This window comes from Pelodiscus sinensis, chromosome 10 (genome assembly GCF_052426305.1).
Source record: "Pelodiscus sinensis isolate ZL-2025 chromosome 10, ASM5242630v1, whole genome shotgun sequence".
In the NCBI taxonomy this organism is placed as follows: domain Eukaryota; kingdom Metazoa; phylum Chordata; order Testudines; family Trionychidae; genus Pelodiscus; species Pelodiscus sinensis.
In genome coordinates this window covers 38,512,094-38,527,310 of record NC_143061.1, presented here as the reverse complement: position 1 = coordinate 38,527,310, position 15,217 = coordinate 38,512,094, and the positions used below count along the sequence as shown (strand labels likewise).

The following is a 15,217-nucleotide window of genomic DNA, read 5'->3' as shown; positions in this document are numbered from 1 at the left end:
ACATCCTATCCTGCCTGCAGACATCACTCTTGCAGCTCCCGTTGATCAGTAATGGGGAACTATAGCCAGTAGAAGCTGTGGGCTCAGTGCCTGTAGATGAGGGGCAGCACGTGGTGCCATGGACCCATTGCTGTACATGCCAGCTGCTTTCAGGAGTAAACCTGCCTTAACTCTGCTGTTCCACCATTCAGAAGCCATCTCACTTAAATGGTGCCCAGCCAGAGCCTGTATCCTGAATCCCTCTCCCAGTCCTGAACCCCTTCCTGCACCCAGCCCCTACCCCAGATGTACATTCCCCTGCACCCAAACTCCTTCCTAGAGCTTGCACCCTGAATCCCTTCCTGCTCCTGGACCCCAATCTCCTGCCTAGGGCTAAGCCCAGAGCCCCACACTCACTGTGAACCCTTTGGCCCAAGACCAGACCCTGAACTCTAACCCCTATGATAGCCTTGTGAAAGTGAATGATGTTCAGGGAGGAAGGGGGTGGAGTGAGCAGGGTGAGGCCTCTGAGAAAAGATGGAGCAGGAACGGGGCCTCAAGGAAGGAAGGGGGGGCAAGGGTATTTGGGTTTGGGGTAGATCTTACATTCCACTTAAATTGAAAAAGTGATCTTGTTGTTAGAAAGGTTGGAGACCACCAGTCTAGCCCCTTTCCCTGTCCTTTCTCTGTTATGTCAGAGTAGCCAGAAATTTCTTTACAGTACTAACTGTTTCTTATTCTATAAGGGTACGTCTACACTTGCTCCCTAGTTCGAACTAGGGATGCAAATGTAAGCTATCGAAATTGCTAATGAAGCGGGGATTTAAATATCCCACGCTTCATTAGCATGACCTTGTCGGTGCGTTACTCTGCTCAACACCTCATTTTTTGAGGAGTAACGTTAGTTCAAACCATGGGGTTTGGTTCAAACTAATGCATCCCGGTGCGCACTTTCACTTTTGAAACAGCTGTTGAGCAGAGCAACGCGCTGGCAAGATCATACTAAGGAAGTGTAGGATATTTAAATCCCTGCTTCGTTAGCAATTTTGGTTGCCTACATTTGCATCCCTACTTCGAACTAGGGAGCAACTGTAGACATACCTTAACTGAACAGCACCATTTGGGCCCAATTTTCAGTTGACTCCTCAGTATAGCCATTACAAGCATTGTTATTATTTGAATGAGGAGTAGCTGCAGTAGTAGTGTACAAATATTAAAGTCTGATTATATTCCTATATGGTTTCCACTCTGATTCCACTGTGGTGTCATCAGTGGAGTTTCAGATCAGGATCAGGCCCTGTGGGCCCAGCTTTGTTGGCCCACCCTACATTTTCTGCTGTGGGAACTGACATGCTATTTAAAACCCTTGCTGTTTCCCTTTGTGCTTGCTACTTGAGCTGTATATTTAAAAGGAAAGTAGACTGATATTGATTAGATGGCCTTAAAAATGTGTCTGTAAATCATTGTTGGAAATAAGCCTGCAGCTGGAAAGGCTAGAGACAAGGTAATGCCTTGGCAAGCAAAACACAGCTCCTATGTGCTTGACTTCCAAATCCCACCTCCAAGAGCTCCAACATGTCTCCTTGGTTTGTTCCCAATCTAAACTTTTTCTAGTCTGTATTCCTTCCGCTAAAGTTCCTACCGTAAGAAATTGTCTCATCTCTCTAAGAAGCCTCTGTCTGCTGATCCAAACCATATGAGCATTGTAGCAGCTAAAATTTACAACTAACGGCTTTCATATGTTAATTAATTTACATATTTCATTTCAGTAATTACTTAGTCATTCATCCACACTCACCCAGGCATAATGGATGCTGCCCCCACATGATTTTCCATTGAAAGTGACAAGTGTGCTATTTTGTCATAGCTCCACCCATTTCTGACAAGGTGCACACATTCATTCCATTAAAGTGAACACAAAATTGCACTCAGTTTACATATTGCATGTGGCTGGTTTCTAATCTTCAGTGACTCTCTGAGGAAGGCGTATAAGCTCTCATTTCTTGGCTTTTAGCTGTGCATCTGCCATGTTAAAAAGTAGCCATATACAATCAGAACCTGCTTCACTGATGCTCATTAAGCTATATTCAAAAAATAGGAAAAAGTTCAGTTTTTTTTAACTGTCTCTAGATTGAGACTCTGTAGGCGGAGCACTAGTGAAACTTCACCTCAGCAAAATGTCACACTTTGCCTCAGCCCTATAAGTGGAGTACAGCACTCACTTGTACTGCCAGTGAGCCATGGCTATTCATGGCTCCCCCTGCTCTGTCTCTTTCCACCCCCGGAAGGGCCACATTACATTTCCTGGGGAGTGGTGAGTGGGTAGTTTTGCCCAGTCCCTAGAAGAGCTACATATTTTTATATATCAGAGGGGTAGCCGTGTTAGTCTGAATCTGCAAAAACAATGAGAAGTCCTATGGCATCTATGGGTATGTCTACACTACCACCCTAGTTCGAACTAGGGTGGTTAATGTAGGCAACCGGAGTTGCAAATGAAGCCCGGGATTTGAATTTCCTAGGCTTCATTTGCATATTGCCGGGCGCTGCCATTTTTAAATGTCCGCTAGTTCGGACTCCGTGCCCACGGCTACACGCGGCTCGAACTAGGTAGTTCGGATTAGGCTTCCTCATGGAACGAGATGTACCGGTAGTTCGGAATAGGAAGCCTAATCTGAACTACCTAGTTCGAGCCGCGTGTAGCCGCGGGCACAGAGTCCGAACTAGCGGACATTTAAAAATGCGGCGCCCGGCAATATGCAAATGAAGCCCAGGAAATTCAAATCCTGGGCTTCATTTGCAACTCCGGTTGCCTACATTAACCACCCTAGTTCGAACTAGGGTGGTAGTGTAGACATACCCTTATAGACTAACACATTTATTGGAGCATAAGCTTTCATGGGCAAAGACCCACTTCGTCAGATGCATGTCGACGAGGTGGGTCTTTGCCCATGAAAGCTTATGCTCCAATAAATCTATTAGTCTATAAGGTGCCACAGAACTTCTCATTGTTTTTGCATATTTTTATATGATCCCTTTATTCAGATCAAATGTATTGTAAACATAATGTAGTATAGGTCTATTTTAGGTCTGTATTTTTAAAGTATCTTTTCTAAATTAAAATTGCTAGATTTTCAGTGCTTTAATTATGAAAATTGGTAACCAGGGTCGGAGGAGGGGCCTAGTAAGTCTTCCCTTAGAGAAAGAATATTACACCATGTATTCAACCCTGCTGTGACCAGTCTTGATTAGTCCTCTAAAAAGTCTTCTTTTATAACCCATTGTCCAGGGTGTGTGTTATGTGTTTCCCATCAAGACTAATGAGTCTATTTCAATGCAGAGGATGGTCCTCTAGTTTAAGCTGTAAAGACCAAAGTTCCCAATTCAATCCCCAAGATGGTGGCTCTGCAGTGCTGGAGTGGCAGGCTCCGAGAGGATGTTGAGGGAGCTGGCGGGGAAATAGGGGGCGGTGGGGAAATAGGTGAGCTCCAGGGTAACAGGGAGTGATTCTAGCTTCTGCTTCCAATGCAGGGGAAAAACTGAGTGGCCCCACTGCCTAACTCTGCCCCAGTTTCTCAGCAACTCCAGATCGCATGCTGCCCTGCTGTATCCTGGCTTCAGCATCCCCAGCTCCCTCCTTGCTGCTGACCCCTGCCAAACACACATGGCTCTGGAACCAATTTGTAGGATGCTCTGCAGCCAGGAAGCAAAAGGAACTGCCTGGCCCATGGCTTGGAGAAGTGCGGGGGACTCCCTGACTGTCCTTCCCTCCTACACAAATAATCTGCTGGAAGCCCATAGCTCTCACACTTTCAAAGTAACAACATGTATAATTCCGCTAGGATTCCTCTGGCAATGTGATCCCAGCTAACAGCGCCTGGGTGTGGTACCTAAGAAATCAGCATTGATATGGTAAGTAGAGATGGATCTAGCAGCAATCTGAGATCACTCCCAAACATTGTGCATCTGTGGAAGGAAGGTGCTTGTACACATTAAACCTCATGCTTAGGATTTAAATTCTGATAATTTCTTGTCACCTACCACCGCAGTTCTACATGCTGATTGGAAACAAAATTATCCCACATTTGCCCATTGGGAGGTTCTGACAATGAGGGATTTGATCCAATATGGACATTGCAATAGCCTGTGACTTGAGGTTAAACTCCTCTGAATTGTGAGACTGTTCCATAAAAACCATAACTCTTGGGTTTCTGGGTTTGGAACCACATGTTCTGAGCTCAGACCCGAGTATGTCAATGAGGATGTTTTGTATGTTAATGAGGAAATAACAATTATATGCTCCTCTGCTGGGAAATGATTTTGCTGGATGTATCAGAAAAAGCTCCAGGCAAGATGAGTCTTCCCTTGCAGATGGTATGGATAATAACACAAAGCAAAGGAAACTGCTGTGAATCATCTCCATGGTTTCAGCAGGACTACACATGTGGGAAAGGGAGATAGCTTGCTTGTGTAATATTTGTAGGATCAAACCCTATGTTTCTAGTCTTGACTTGGTAAACAAAGGAACTAACCCTAGTGGTTTTCAGCAGTACTGAATACAACTAGAGACCTGACCTCTGGAGCAGCATCTGATCTATTGCCACTAAAGAGAAGGCATATAGCAGAAGTTAAATATTTCATTTGCATGGAAGTATGTGTTGCTTGCTCATTGCATCAGCTGCTCCTGCTGGCTAGTACAGCAAGCAGAACTGGGGTTTACCTTTGTGGTTTTTTACTCGCACTTCAGGTCTGTGCACCAATGTTAGAAATTCTCTTATCTTCTGTATCCTGGTAAGAGACTGATGTGGGATCAGCATGAGCCATTTGGACTGTTGGTATGACTGGACTGTGGCATGGGGCAGAAATGGGGGGGAATGGGAATAGTGAGATGGGGAATGGAGTCACTGAAAAGAAAATCCAATTTAAATTAAATTGAGAAAATACAAGCGGAATCCTTTTAATTTGGAAACCTCCTGCTGTTCGTGTGTGACTAACGTGATGGAGCTCAATGTAAACAATAGAGTTTTATATTAGAGTGGTGGTGTCTGCAGTTCCCTGAATCCCTGGCTGTGATCCTGCTTTCCATCCTGAGAAATGAACTGTTCTGCCCCTCATGAACTGTTGAAATCCATATCTGAATGATAAAAATAGGGCATGCCTAAAAACTGAAAATACAAGTTCTAATTTACAAATATAATTTATGCTAATCTTGAAAGGGCTTTCCAGATACAAAGTAGAATGTGTCATCCTAATAAATACATATGTAATTTATTCCAATTGGGAATAGACATTTCAAAGCCACTTCAGTCCTTTATCTTCAGTACATTTGACGTGAACAGATAATTTGCATATTAATTGGTATAAGAGTAAACAAGGAGTTAAAATATCCTAAAAAAAGTTACTGTTTGCTTAACTGTGACAATACTAATTGCTTTGAGTAATAAATTGCTATTTATTTAGTCGAAAGAATGCCTATAGCCAGCACGCACGCACAGTTCTTGAGTCAAATATTAGCACGATGTGTGCAGGAGGTCGTTTTGTTGCCTTTCAGCATAGCTCATTTTTGTTATGTCATTTGAATTAATGTATCCCATTGGATTGGACTGACCTATTGTGGAAGTTCTATCAGCTGGGTCTATAGGCCTTCTATGGTAGTAGGCTTTGCGGCTTTGCAGTGATTTGTGGTGCACTTCTCCACACATATCCACTCACATAGATCTTACCACAGTCTGCATTTTTGCCAGCTAGCCCAGGAAACTAATCAGGCCAATAACTGCTATCAAGTATTTCTCCTTCCTCATACCTCAGCAGAAGACACTGTCATTGCCATAACTGCCTTTGGGTTTTCCAGAACAAAAAGCTTCTTTTTATAGAGGTTGAGCACAGCTCTGTACAACTTGAGGATGACAAAGATACATGCAAAGATTCTGTGAGAATAATACCTTGCAAGTCCATGTCACCTTGTAGCCAAGAACCTGTAAAGAGGTGTTCAGATATCAGACATGGGAGCACAGACGGAGAAAAATAGATCTCACTCAATGGATAAGAAGTATTTAAAAGAACACTTGTGCCTCAGGCATGAAACCAGTAGATTTGTAGTCTGAACCAGTACGCAGGAGTCAAGATGTGGCTCTATAGTATTTGAACTTCATGGGATGTAAGCAGCCACAATAATTCTGAATCCCTCCAGCTTTACTCTGAACGGTGTTATTCTAAGGTATTTAATGTTTCTAAAATAAATATGTAATAACATAAATGTGTTAGTTTATATAGCATTTTAATTACATTTCTGTAAGTATATCTACACAGCAGCATTATTTCAAAATTACTAGCATTATTTCAAAATAATTTAGTCCGCATCTATACAGCAGGAAGTTGTTTTGAAATAATGTCAAAATATTATCAAGCTGGAGGACTGCTTACTCTGACTCCTATAACCCTCATTGTATGAGTAGTAATGAAAGTCGGAGGAAGAGTGATCTATTTCAAATTCAGAGCTGTGTAGACAGCTCTGCTGTCTAGATGCATCCCAAGTAACTAGTAATGTAATTTCCATAGAAAAAGGAACAGAATAACGTTAAGCTCGTTATTTGTAATACACAATAGGGAATAAAAAAATAAGATAGAGAGAGACTCCACTGTCTAGCAAGCAGTCTTAAAATATTAAGCAAGTGCCACTATTTCTGCTTGGCCATTATTGCTTAATTAATATAAATTCGCTGCTTTGAGTATCCAACTTTCAGAGTTAAGAAGCTTTTTATTATGACTGACTAGTAAAGCAAAGTGGAATTTAAAAAAAACCTCAACTCTGTAGGTTTTTATTATTTGTTCATGATGTTGACCACTTTTCTTTATTGTTTTTAATAAAATAAGCCCATCAGTTGCCCCTTTCATGGGAATATCTTTCCAAGCACCTAAATATTAACTCCATTAGAGAGAGAGAGAGAGAGAGAGAGAGAGAGAGAATTTCACCCACCAAGGAAATGCAGCTAGTTCTAGGGTAGAATGTGGAAGCTTTTCAAAAACTCTGTATCCGTTTGAGTCAGAAAGTGAAGACTACCATATTCAGTTGACACTATAACAGTGGCTTTCCACATTTCTAGACTACTTTAACCCATTCAAGAATCCAATTTGTCTTGCACAGTCCCCAAGATTCATTTCTCTTAAAAACTACTTATTTACAAAATCAGTCATAAAAATACAAAAGCGTCACAGCATACGATTACTGAAAAATAGCATATGTTCTCATTTTTACCTTTGTAAAATAAATCCATTGGAATATAAACATTGCATTTCAGCGTATAGTATATATAGATCAGTATAAACAAGTCATTTTATGACATTTTAGTTTGTACTGACATCTCTGTAGCCTGCTGTAAAAGTAGGCAAATAACTAGATGAATTTATGTACCTCTGAAGGACTTCTACATACTCCAGGGTTATGTGTATCCTTGGTTGAGACCTACTGTATTATAATACATGGGTAGAATTTAAATAGGCATAACATGATTAGCTGAGTATTTATTTGGACAGGATACCAGGGATATAACCTAGAGGGGGCAAACAATTGTTATTAGCAGTATCAGTCTGTTTTTTCAGTTTTATGAATTCTTACCTGGCCTAGTCCAATTCTGATGTCAAGAAGGACTCAGTTGAGATGGCAACCCCATATCTGAAGGCCACAACTTGGCCCACCAAGTTCTGAGTTCAGTCATGTTCAGAGTTCTTGTGAAGAGGAGTTCCCTTCTTTCCCCATGGTCATATCAGCCTTGTTCATCTGTTGTTCCTCAATCCCTGTGAAATTATGGCCCCAACCAAGTCAATTGTAAAACTCTAATATCAGAGTGTTTAAGGCCAGAAGGAAAAGCCAAATCAACTAATTTGACTTCCTGTGGATTGCAACACCCAACCAACACTGCATCAAGCCCAACAAACAGTGGAGACCAAAGTATTTTTCCCATCAGGACACTATACTATTCTGTGCCACAAGGAGACAACAGAAAGGACTAAGGTATACCTGCACCCAAGGCCCCTGCAATTGTAGGGAATTGATTTAATGAAACAGACCTAGCTGATCTTAGCATTGGCTTCAATGGGGAAAGGGTTATAGCCTATGTATTTTTTTTAAAAAAAATCTAGCTTGAAGAATGAAGAATGATGACTGTGCTAGATAGTGTAGTTGAAGTATTCTAATTTTCTTCTTCATAAATCTTGTATTCTATAAGTATCCAATTGTAGCCATCTCTAGGTGAGAGAAGAGGAGGCAGGAAGTTCTGTTTACCCCTAATTAATCAAAGGAGGTGGTTAATGTTCTGGCAATAGCCCAAAAGGCGTACGGCCTGGTGAGCTACAGGAAGCTCGCGTTACATATTTAGCCACTGTATGTTGTATCAATGTCCCACAGTGCATCTCCAGCTTTAGGAGCCGACCCTTTACTCTGTCTATAACATGAGTGCTTGACAAAATTCAAGGTTATCACTGTGCAATTTACCCCTTACATTTAGTTCTTTGCTGACCAATGTAGTTTATTTTTGTTTTGTTTTTTAACGTTACTTAGGTACTTTTTTCTACGTCATAGGAGCTATTGAATCTAACCAGTTCACATTAAAATTTCTCAAGGGAATAATCCAAATCTGCATTTCCATATATATTAATAAACTATAACATTTTCAGCAACTCATATAATACCACTTTGAAATGAGAGAGAACCTATTACCAGCACAATGGAGAGCACAGTAATGAAGTGAGATCATTTGAACAATTATTTCTAGTAGCTGTCTTAGTAGTACTTTATGCAGCAAAGTATATATGTAAATCTTTCTCAGTCTGCTATGCTGTAGCAGGTCTGTCTAGCTCCAGCCAGCTCCCACTTACAAGTTGAAGGAATACATAAATAAATCCTTTAATTTTCTCTGGCTCAGCGATGTAACACTGGTAGCACAGGGCATTATAATGTGTAGACTCAGGTATACAACAACTTCTGTGAGTTTGTTTGGGGGTGGGGGAAAAGGTGAAAGTAAATAGCAGGTCCAGATCATTCTGATTTCATGTATGCTGGTATAAATCTGGAGTGTCTCTGTTCACTTGGATTGAGTTATTCTAGATTTTAGCTTATGTACCTCAGATCAAGATTTGACTCCCTACCTCTAAGGAAAGGGAGAAAAGTGTGAGGCATGGTACTAAACTGCACTTTGTTATGCAACTAACAATAGTATTGAGAGTGTGTGAAGGGTATTAACTTTTTGTAAGCATATCATGTAATGGGGAACAGGATCAGGCCAGTCTTTCACTAGCATTCTTGTCACATCTTCAATTTAGGAGGTAGCTTCGGTAGAAACTGTAGGCTTATTTTGTCCTTCAAGGAACACCAGGGATTAATTTGGCCTTGTGTGTCTGCTATTGTGGTGGTTTACTAGTGTTCATGTGTAAGAATTAAACACAAAATGAAGAAATGTCCTTTGGCTATTTGGTCAGGACACATCAAATTTGTACTAGATATTTGTGTTCATACTTCTGTGTTATAGGTAAACAGATTTCTGTGTGATTATAAGTAAAGATATAGGTAATGATCTGGAAATCTTTAGCAGTCAGTATCTTGAAAACTGTTGCAGGGCAAATATAGTAGAGATAAAATTTACTATGTAACTAGCATGTAGTTAATTGCATTGCTGCACTTTGAGCCAATTTAAAGATCACCATTCCCTGGCAGGTGGTTGGGTAGGTTAATATGTCAATGTAATTTATGGTACTGGCATACTCTTAGCCATGGGTGTATACTTGCACCCGCTTGAGTGTGCATATAACCAGTAGTAAGCACGTCTCTCAAGAGTAGGTGCTGATTGCTAGATATTTTAAAGTGACCTCCAAATGACCACTTCTCTGTCAAATTGGAAGCTTTCTATGATTTATTGTATTATCGGAACACCACAGCTTTTAAACATGGAAAAAGCCCAAGACAAATCAAACTCTGTTGGAATGTCAGCCTATGATGGCTTGTGGATAATTTAGAACTAAATTTGGCATATAACAAAGATTTGAGAATTTAGAGGGAACAGATTTTTTTTTATCAGGGTGTGTAAAACCATTCAAAGGCATGATAAAATCCACATGCATTTGTCCAGGTCATACATTTTCTAAGCCAAAGGGAAAACCACCCCCACAGTGGAAGTTGTCTGCATGAATTTCTGAGGACAGAATTTGGCTTATGGTACACAATCTAAATATCTCTACATAGAAGTGAAATAATTAATTCTGATTAGTCTATTCTATTCAGAGCATTATATACATACAATTTGTGTGTGTGTGTGTGTGTGTGTGTGTGTGTGTGTGTGTGTATAGACACACACACTCACACAGGTTGAACCTCTCTAGTCCGGCATCCTCTGGTCTGGCAACATCTGTGGTCCAGCATGATTTTAATTAGCCAGATGTTCATTTATCATGGGTGTGGCCAAGTTTTTTGTGGCTCTCAGTGTTCTATGCTGGTTTTTAGCTCTAATTTACCCCTAAATGTCTTCCAGAAGCCCAGTAAGCAGAGAAATCTTGGTAATGTTTCTAGAAAATATTGACTTTCTCTGGTTCAGTACCAGTCAGATCCCAAGGGTGCCAGACGAGAGAGGTTTAACCTGTATGTATAATATATGAATTAAAATGAATTGCCTACCTGCATCCTTCACATTATTTAAAAAGGATTACCATTTAAATATATTAACAGGCATTTTTGTGGTGGAGAATCAGAGATTATATTTTCAGAACAATATACAGAAAGATTAGCAGAAGTGTAGTTGATCATTTCAGTTAGTCACCATTTAGTGGGTTGGTTTGTAGTTTTTAATTATTAATCTTCAAATTGTAGAGGAAATATTTGAGTTCTACCTTTTTTATTGTTTTTGCTTGAAAATCCCTCTGGAATTGACACCAGCTATGAGTGAATAGTAAGTTGGTTGTAAACATGTACTAGTTTATGTATATGGGCACCACTACCTCTAATGGATGGAGTATATCAGACATATTCATTTTCTAGACTTTTGTAATGGACTTGTCTTTTAGTGGCTGGGGATTAGAAATGAGAACATACATGGAAATAGAACTCTGACCCAATAGAAAGTCCCTCTGCGGTCATGTGATGGATTGCTGCTTTTGGAGCATAACATCATCAGAGTGCTGTTATCTCTTCTTTTACCCAGTGTGTATTTGATATAAGCTGTAGCAAATCATCTCAAGTATGTAATTTAGACAAGATGGGTTCGTATGGTTCACTAGTGATCAACGAGAGGGAGGGCAGCATAATGTAATGCACAGAGCTTGCTCATTCCTTGAGGATGTGTCCACACAGCACCCTAAACTTGAAATAAGATGCACAATTTGCACTACGCAAATGGTGTATCTTATTTCAAATCTATTTTGAAATTTGAAATTTGGTGCATCTACACAGTGCCAAAATTTAAAATAATGCGCTATTTCGAGCCATCCCTTAACCCTCGTGCAACAAGGTTTACCAGGATAGTGAAATAGTGTCCCCGTTATTTTGAAATAATGGGAGGCTGTGTAGACGCAGGGTAGTTATAGCTGTGCAGTGTAGACATATCCCAAGTGAGCTGTGGAAATATGGCCCTAGCTTTTGGAAAGGGAAGTATATTCATAGCCAGATCCCTTGCTCAGTACTATCCCAGTGAAGGGTCACTTCAAACAAGATACTAAAGTGGAAGAAAGTTAAACATTTTACCCACTGATAGTAAGTTTTGAGTGTAAGTTTGTATGAATTGGGATAAAGGACATGTGGTTCTGATGTACCTGAATGTGGGGTATAGCTGTCTAAATGGTTCAGATATAGATTACAGATATAATCCCATTCATTTTACTGGGTTGCTGCATTAACGGAAATACACTGTGTGTTTTCATTCCCAAAACATAAGCATCAATTAGAACAGCATTCTAGGACAGACAAGCACTGCAGGAACAATACTGTGTATGCAGAATTGTTTCTCAATCTAAATCAGCACAGTTTCCCTCCTCATACAAAATTGTTCTAGATTATTTTGTCTTCTCAGAGTCTGGACTGCATCCCCATTATCTACTCATCTTCCTCACTTTTACTTCACCACCTAATTGCTGTTCACATTACAGATTCTTGTGGATTTGATGGGATAGTAAGGTGGAGTTTACATTTCTCTGTAATGGGTGTGTCTACACAGCAAAGTAATTTTGGAATAATAGACATTATTCCGACGTAACCATGTGAGCGTCTACACAGCAATTCCATTATTTCAAAATAATTTTGAAAAAACGGATGGCTTATTCCGAGTTCTGTAAACCTCTTTCTACAGAGAATGATGCCTATTCTGAAATAGGAATTTTGAAATAAGGTGTGTGTAGATGCTCCACTTCTGACATTTTGAAATAGAATGGCCCTGGTGAGGGGCTAAATTATTTCTCCTGGGGCTCTAAATTGAGATAGCATGTCTACATTAGGGAACCCTGCCTCGGACTAATTTTGAGGCTTCCCAGCAGTGTAGAGTTGCTATTTCAAAATAAGCTATTTTGGACTAACTATTCCAGAATAGCTTATTCTGAAATAACTGCAGTGTAGACATAACCTATGAGAGTTATTTTGGAGCATTTTTTCCCTTGCATTTTTTTTTACTCCAAAAGGATTAGATCCCATGATTTTTATTTTCTGAGATGTATATATGTCTACAGTCATAGATGAGTACTTAAAAAATACAGATCAATACATGGTGCTATGTTTTTAAAGTAATACTCTTTTTTGCATGACCAATTTTCTATCTTCTTCAAAAAAACCCACCACCAACAAAAAAAACAAAAACACCTCTAATGTCTGATGTTTGGGATTTGCCCTGTGGGTAGGTTCTTGTTATACTTCTATAAAACCTGAGCTGAGTCAAATACTGCTTTCCAAGTTTCAAGCACACAACAATATATCAAATACTCGATATAGATACAGGCTGGTAAAACGCACTAATGGATTGCCAGATGTTGTTCTCTTAGAATACAATATTAGAAGTTAATTGCTTGTTACCATAAAAAACATGAGCATTTTTAAATGTTTTATCATTTTATTGTTGTTTATTACTTGTACTATCATAGCACTGGGAGCCCTGGACAAAAGCCACTATGCTTGGAGGGCTCGTCTACATTGGCCCCTTTTCCGGAAGGGGCATGTTAATTTCACGAGTCGTAATAGGGAAATCCGCGGGGGATTTTCCGGAGGATCTTTTCCGGAGGATCGGGGCCAGTGTAGACGCTCTTTTCCGGCTTTTCTAAAAGCCGGAAAAAAGCGGCGGACATTTTTATTTAAATGCCGCGGGGGATATTTAAATCCCCCGCGGATTTCCCTATTAGGACTCGTGAAATTAACATGCCCCTTCCGGAAAAGGGGCCAATGTAGACGTAGCCTCGGAGTGTCTGACCCCAGAAAGAAAAAAGATCCCTGCTTCAAAGCGCTTACAGTTTTGTATAGTCTTCAGGTATCTGTAACAGAAAGTGTTTAGGTTGATATCCTATTGTCACTAATTTTTGAAGTTCACTCTCTAAATACTTCAGAGAGAGGCACAGGATTCTTTCTGAGCATTTGCTTACTGCATCTCATCCCATGGGTGGCTGTTTCCTGCAAAGTTTGGTAAAAGTCAGAATAGAAGTTTTATTCTTGTATTCTAATGCTGTGATGATTTGAAGATTTTACCTGACACTTACTTCTGAAGACTTTTCTATGTTGGCTTACAATACCTATGAATGATTTGGTTTCATTTGATTTTTAGCCTTGCTGAAGAGAAAAAACTTGCATTTTGCTGAAGAGTGATAAGGAAAATAAAAAAAAAGATTTAAACAGCTTGTGATATTTCACACTGATGTACGATATGTGGACTCAGTAAAGCATGATTATAAAATAAAGCCAATGGGTAGGTAAGTCCCCGAAGGGAAGAGAAGATCTGGCCCAAATCAGCCATACTATACTAACAAGTTTGGACAGGAAGAAGGAATTGTGAAACTGGAAGGCCTGTAGAATACCAAAGGGAGTTTTTAAGGACCTGTGCTTTCTCCATCTTGTCATTGCCAATATAGGTCCATTTCTCTTAAAGCTGGAGAACAGTATTTTTGTAATGTTAGAAGAAAAAAAATCACGTTTCAAAATTCTGAAAAATTAGTAAGAAGAAAAATTTAAGTTTTCCAAAATTTCCTCTTCATACACACAATTTTGGACCAACTACAGAGCTAGTTAAAATGTTTCAAATTTAAAAAGGAAAACAAATAAATAAAATTCTTAATTTTTATCGCCTTTTGTTGACCATCTGAAATCTGTCTCCTTTAATTCCTAAAGCTAGACCCATTTATATGATTTTAGATCAAGATTCCTCTTTGGTATTACTGTGGATTTATTCCATTGTTACTACACTGTCAATCTGTTTTTATTTCATTGGTTCTGATTAAGTTAATTATGTGCACAGAAAAAGATCCCCTTCATTGCATGGAAATATGTCACTGATACTTTTCGATACATAAGCCTTTATGATAATGTCAATTATTAAATAATAATGTCCATAGGCCCCATTTCTAGATGCTGGTCAGACACAGATAAATTCCTCATCTGTATGTGCATGTCTTTTCTCTTACAGCATAGGTGGAGAAGTCGGAAGAGGAAATGAAGGAAGCTATGTGGGCAAACATTTCCGCATGGGATTTATGACAATGCCTGCTCCTCAGGACAGACTGCCGCATCCTTGCTCTAGTGGCTTTGCTGTGAGATCCCAGTCTCTTCATTCTGTTGGGGGTACCGATGATGAAAGCAGTAGCTGCTCTCGTAAACAACCTCCACCAAAACCTAAGCGAGATCCCAACACCAAACTGAGCACCTCCTCTGAAACGGTCAACTCTGGAACAAGTAAGAGTGGGAAACTACCAGAGAGAACTGAAGGTAAACTATACAATTATTTGGAACATGGTGTTAGAGAGAGATCCAATGTTATAGTCACCCCAGTAACAATGTTCTCCTGAAATACTCCAAACCTGTTGCCTGTAGTTTATATAACCATACTAGTGCCATTTTCTTAGACAAAGTTACATAAGAAGAGTACTTAAAAAAGTAACGATCTCCCTCTGGGTTCGTCTATACTGCACACTTGTTTCAGAATAAGCTATTCTAGAAGACATATTCCAAAATAGCTTATTTCAAAATAATGCATCTACACTAAAGGGAAGCCTAGAAATTAGTCCGAGGCAGGTT

General features: G+C 39.7%; 1 protein-coding gene across 1 annotated transcript in view; it reads left to right on the top strand.

Annotated features, from left to right (window-relative positions):
- Positions 1-15,217, top strand: part of NYAP2 (neuronal tyrosine-phosphorylated phosphoinositide-3-kinase adaptor 2) — a 159,337-nt gene that overhangs the window by 69,705 nt on the left and 74,415 nt on the right. Inside the window, exon 2 of the mRNA XM_089780858.1 lies at positions 14,610-14,908. Coding sequence (XP_089636984.1) covers positions 14,610-14,908 — 299 coding nt within the window. The remainder of the gene's footprint in view (positions 1-14,609; positions 14,909-15,217) is intronic.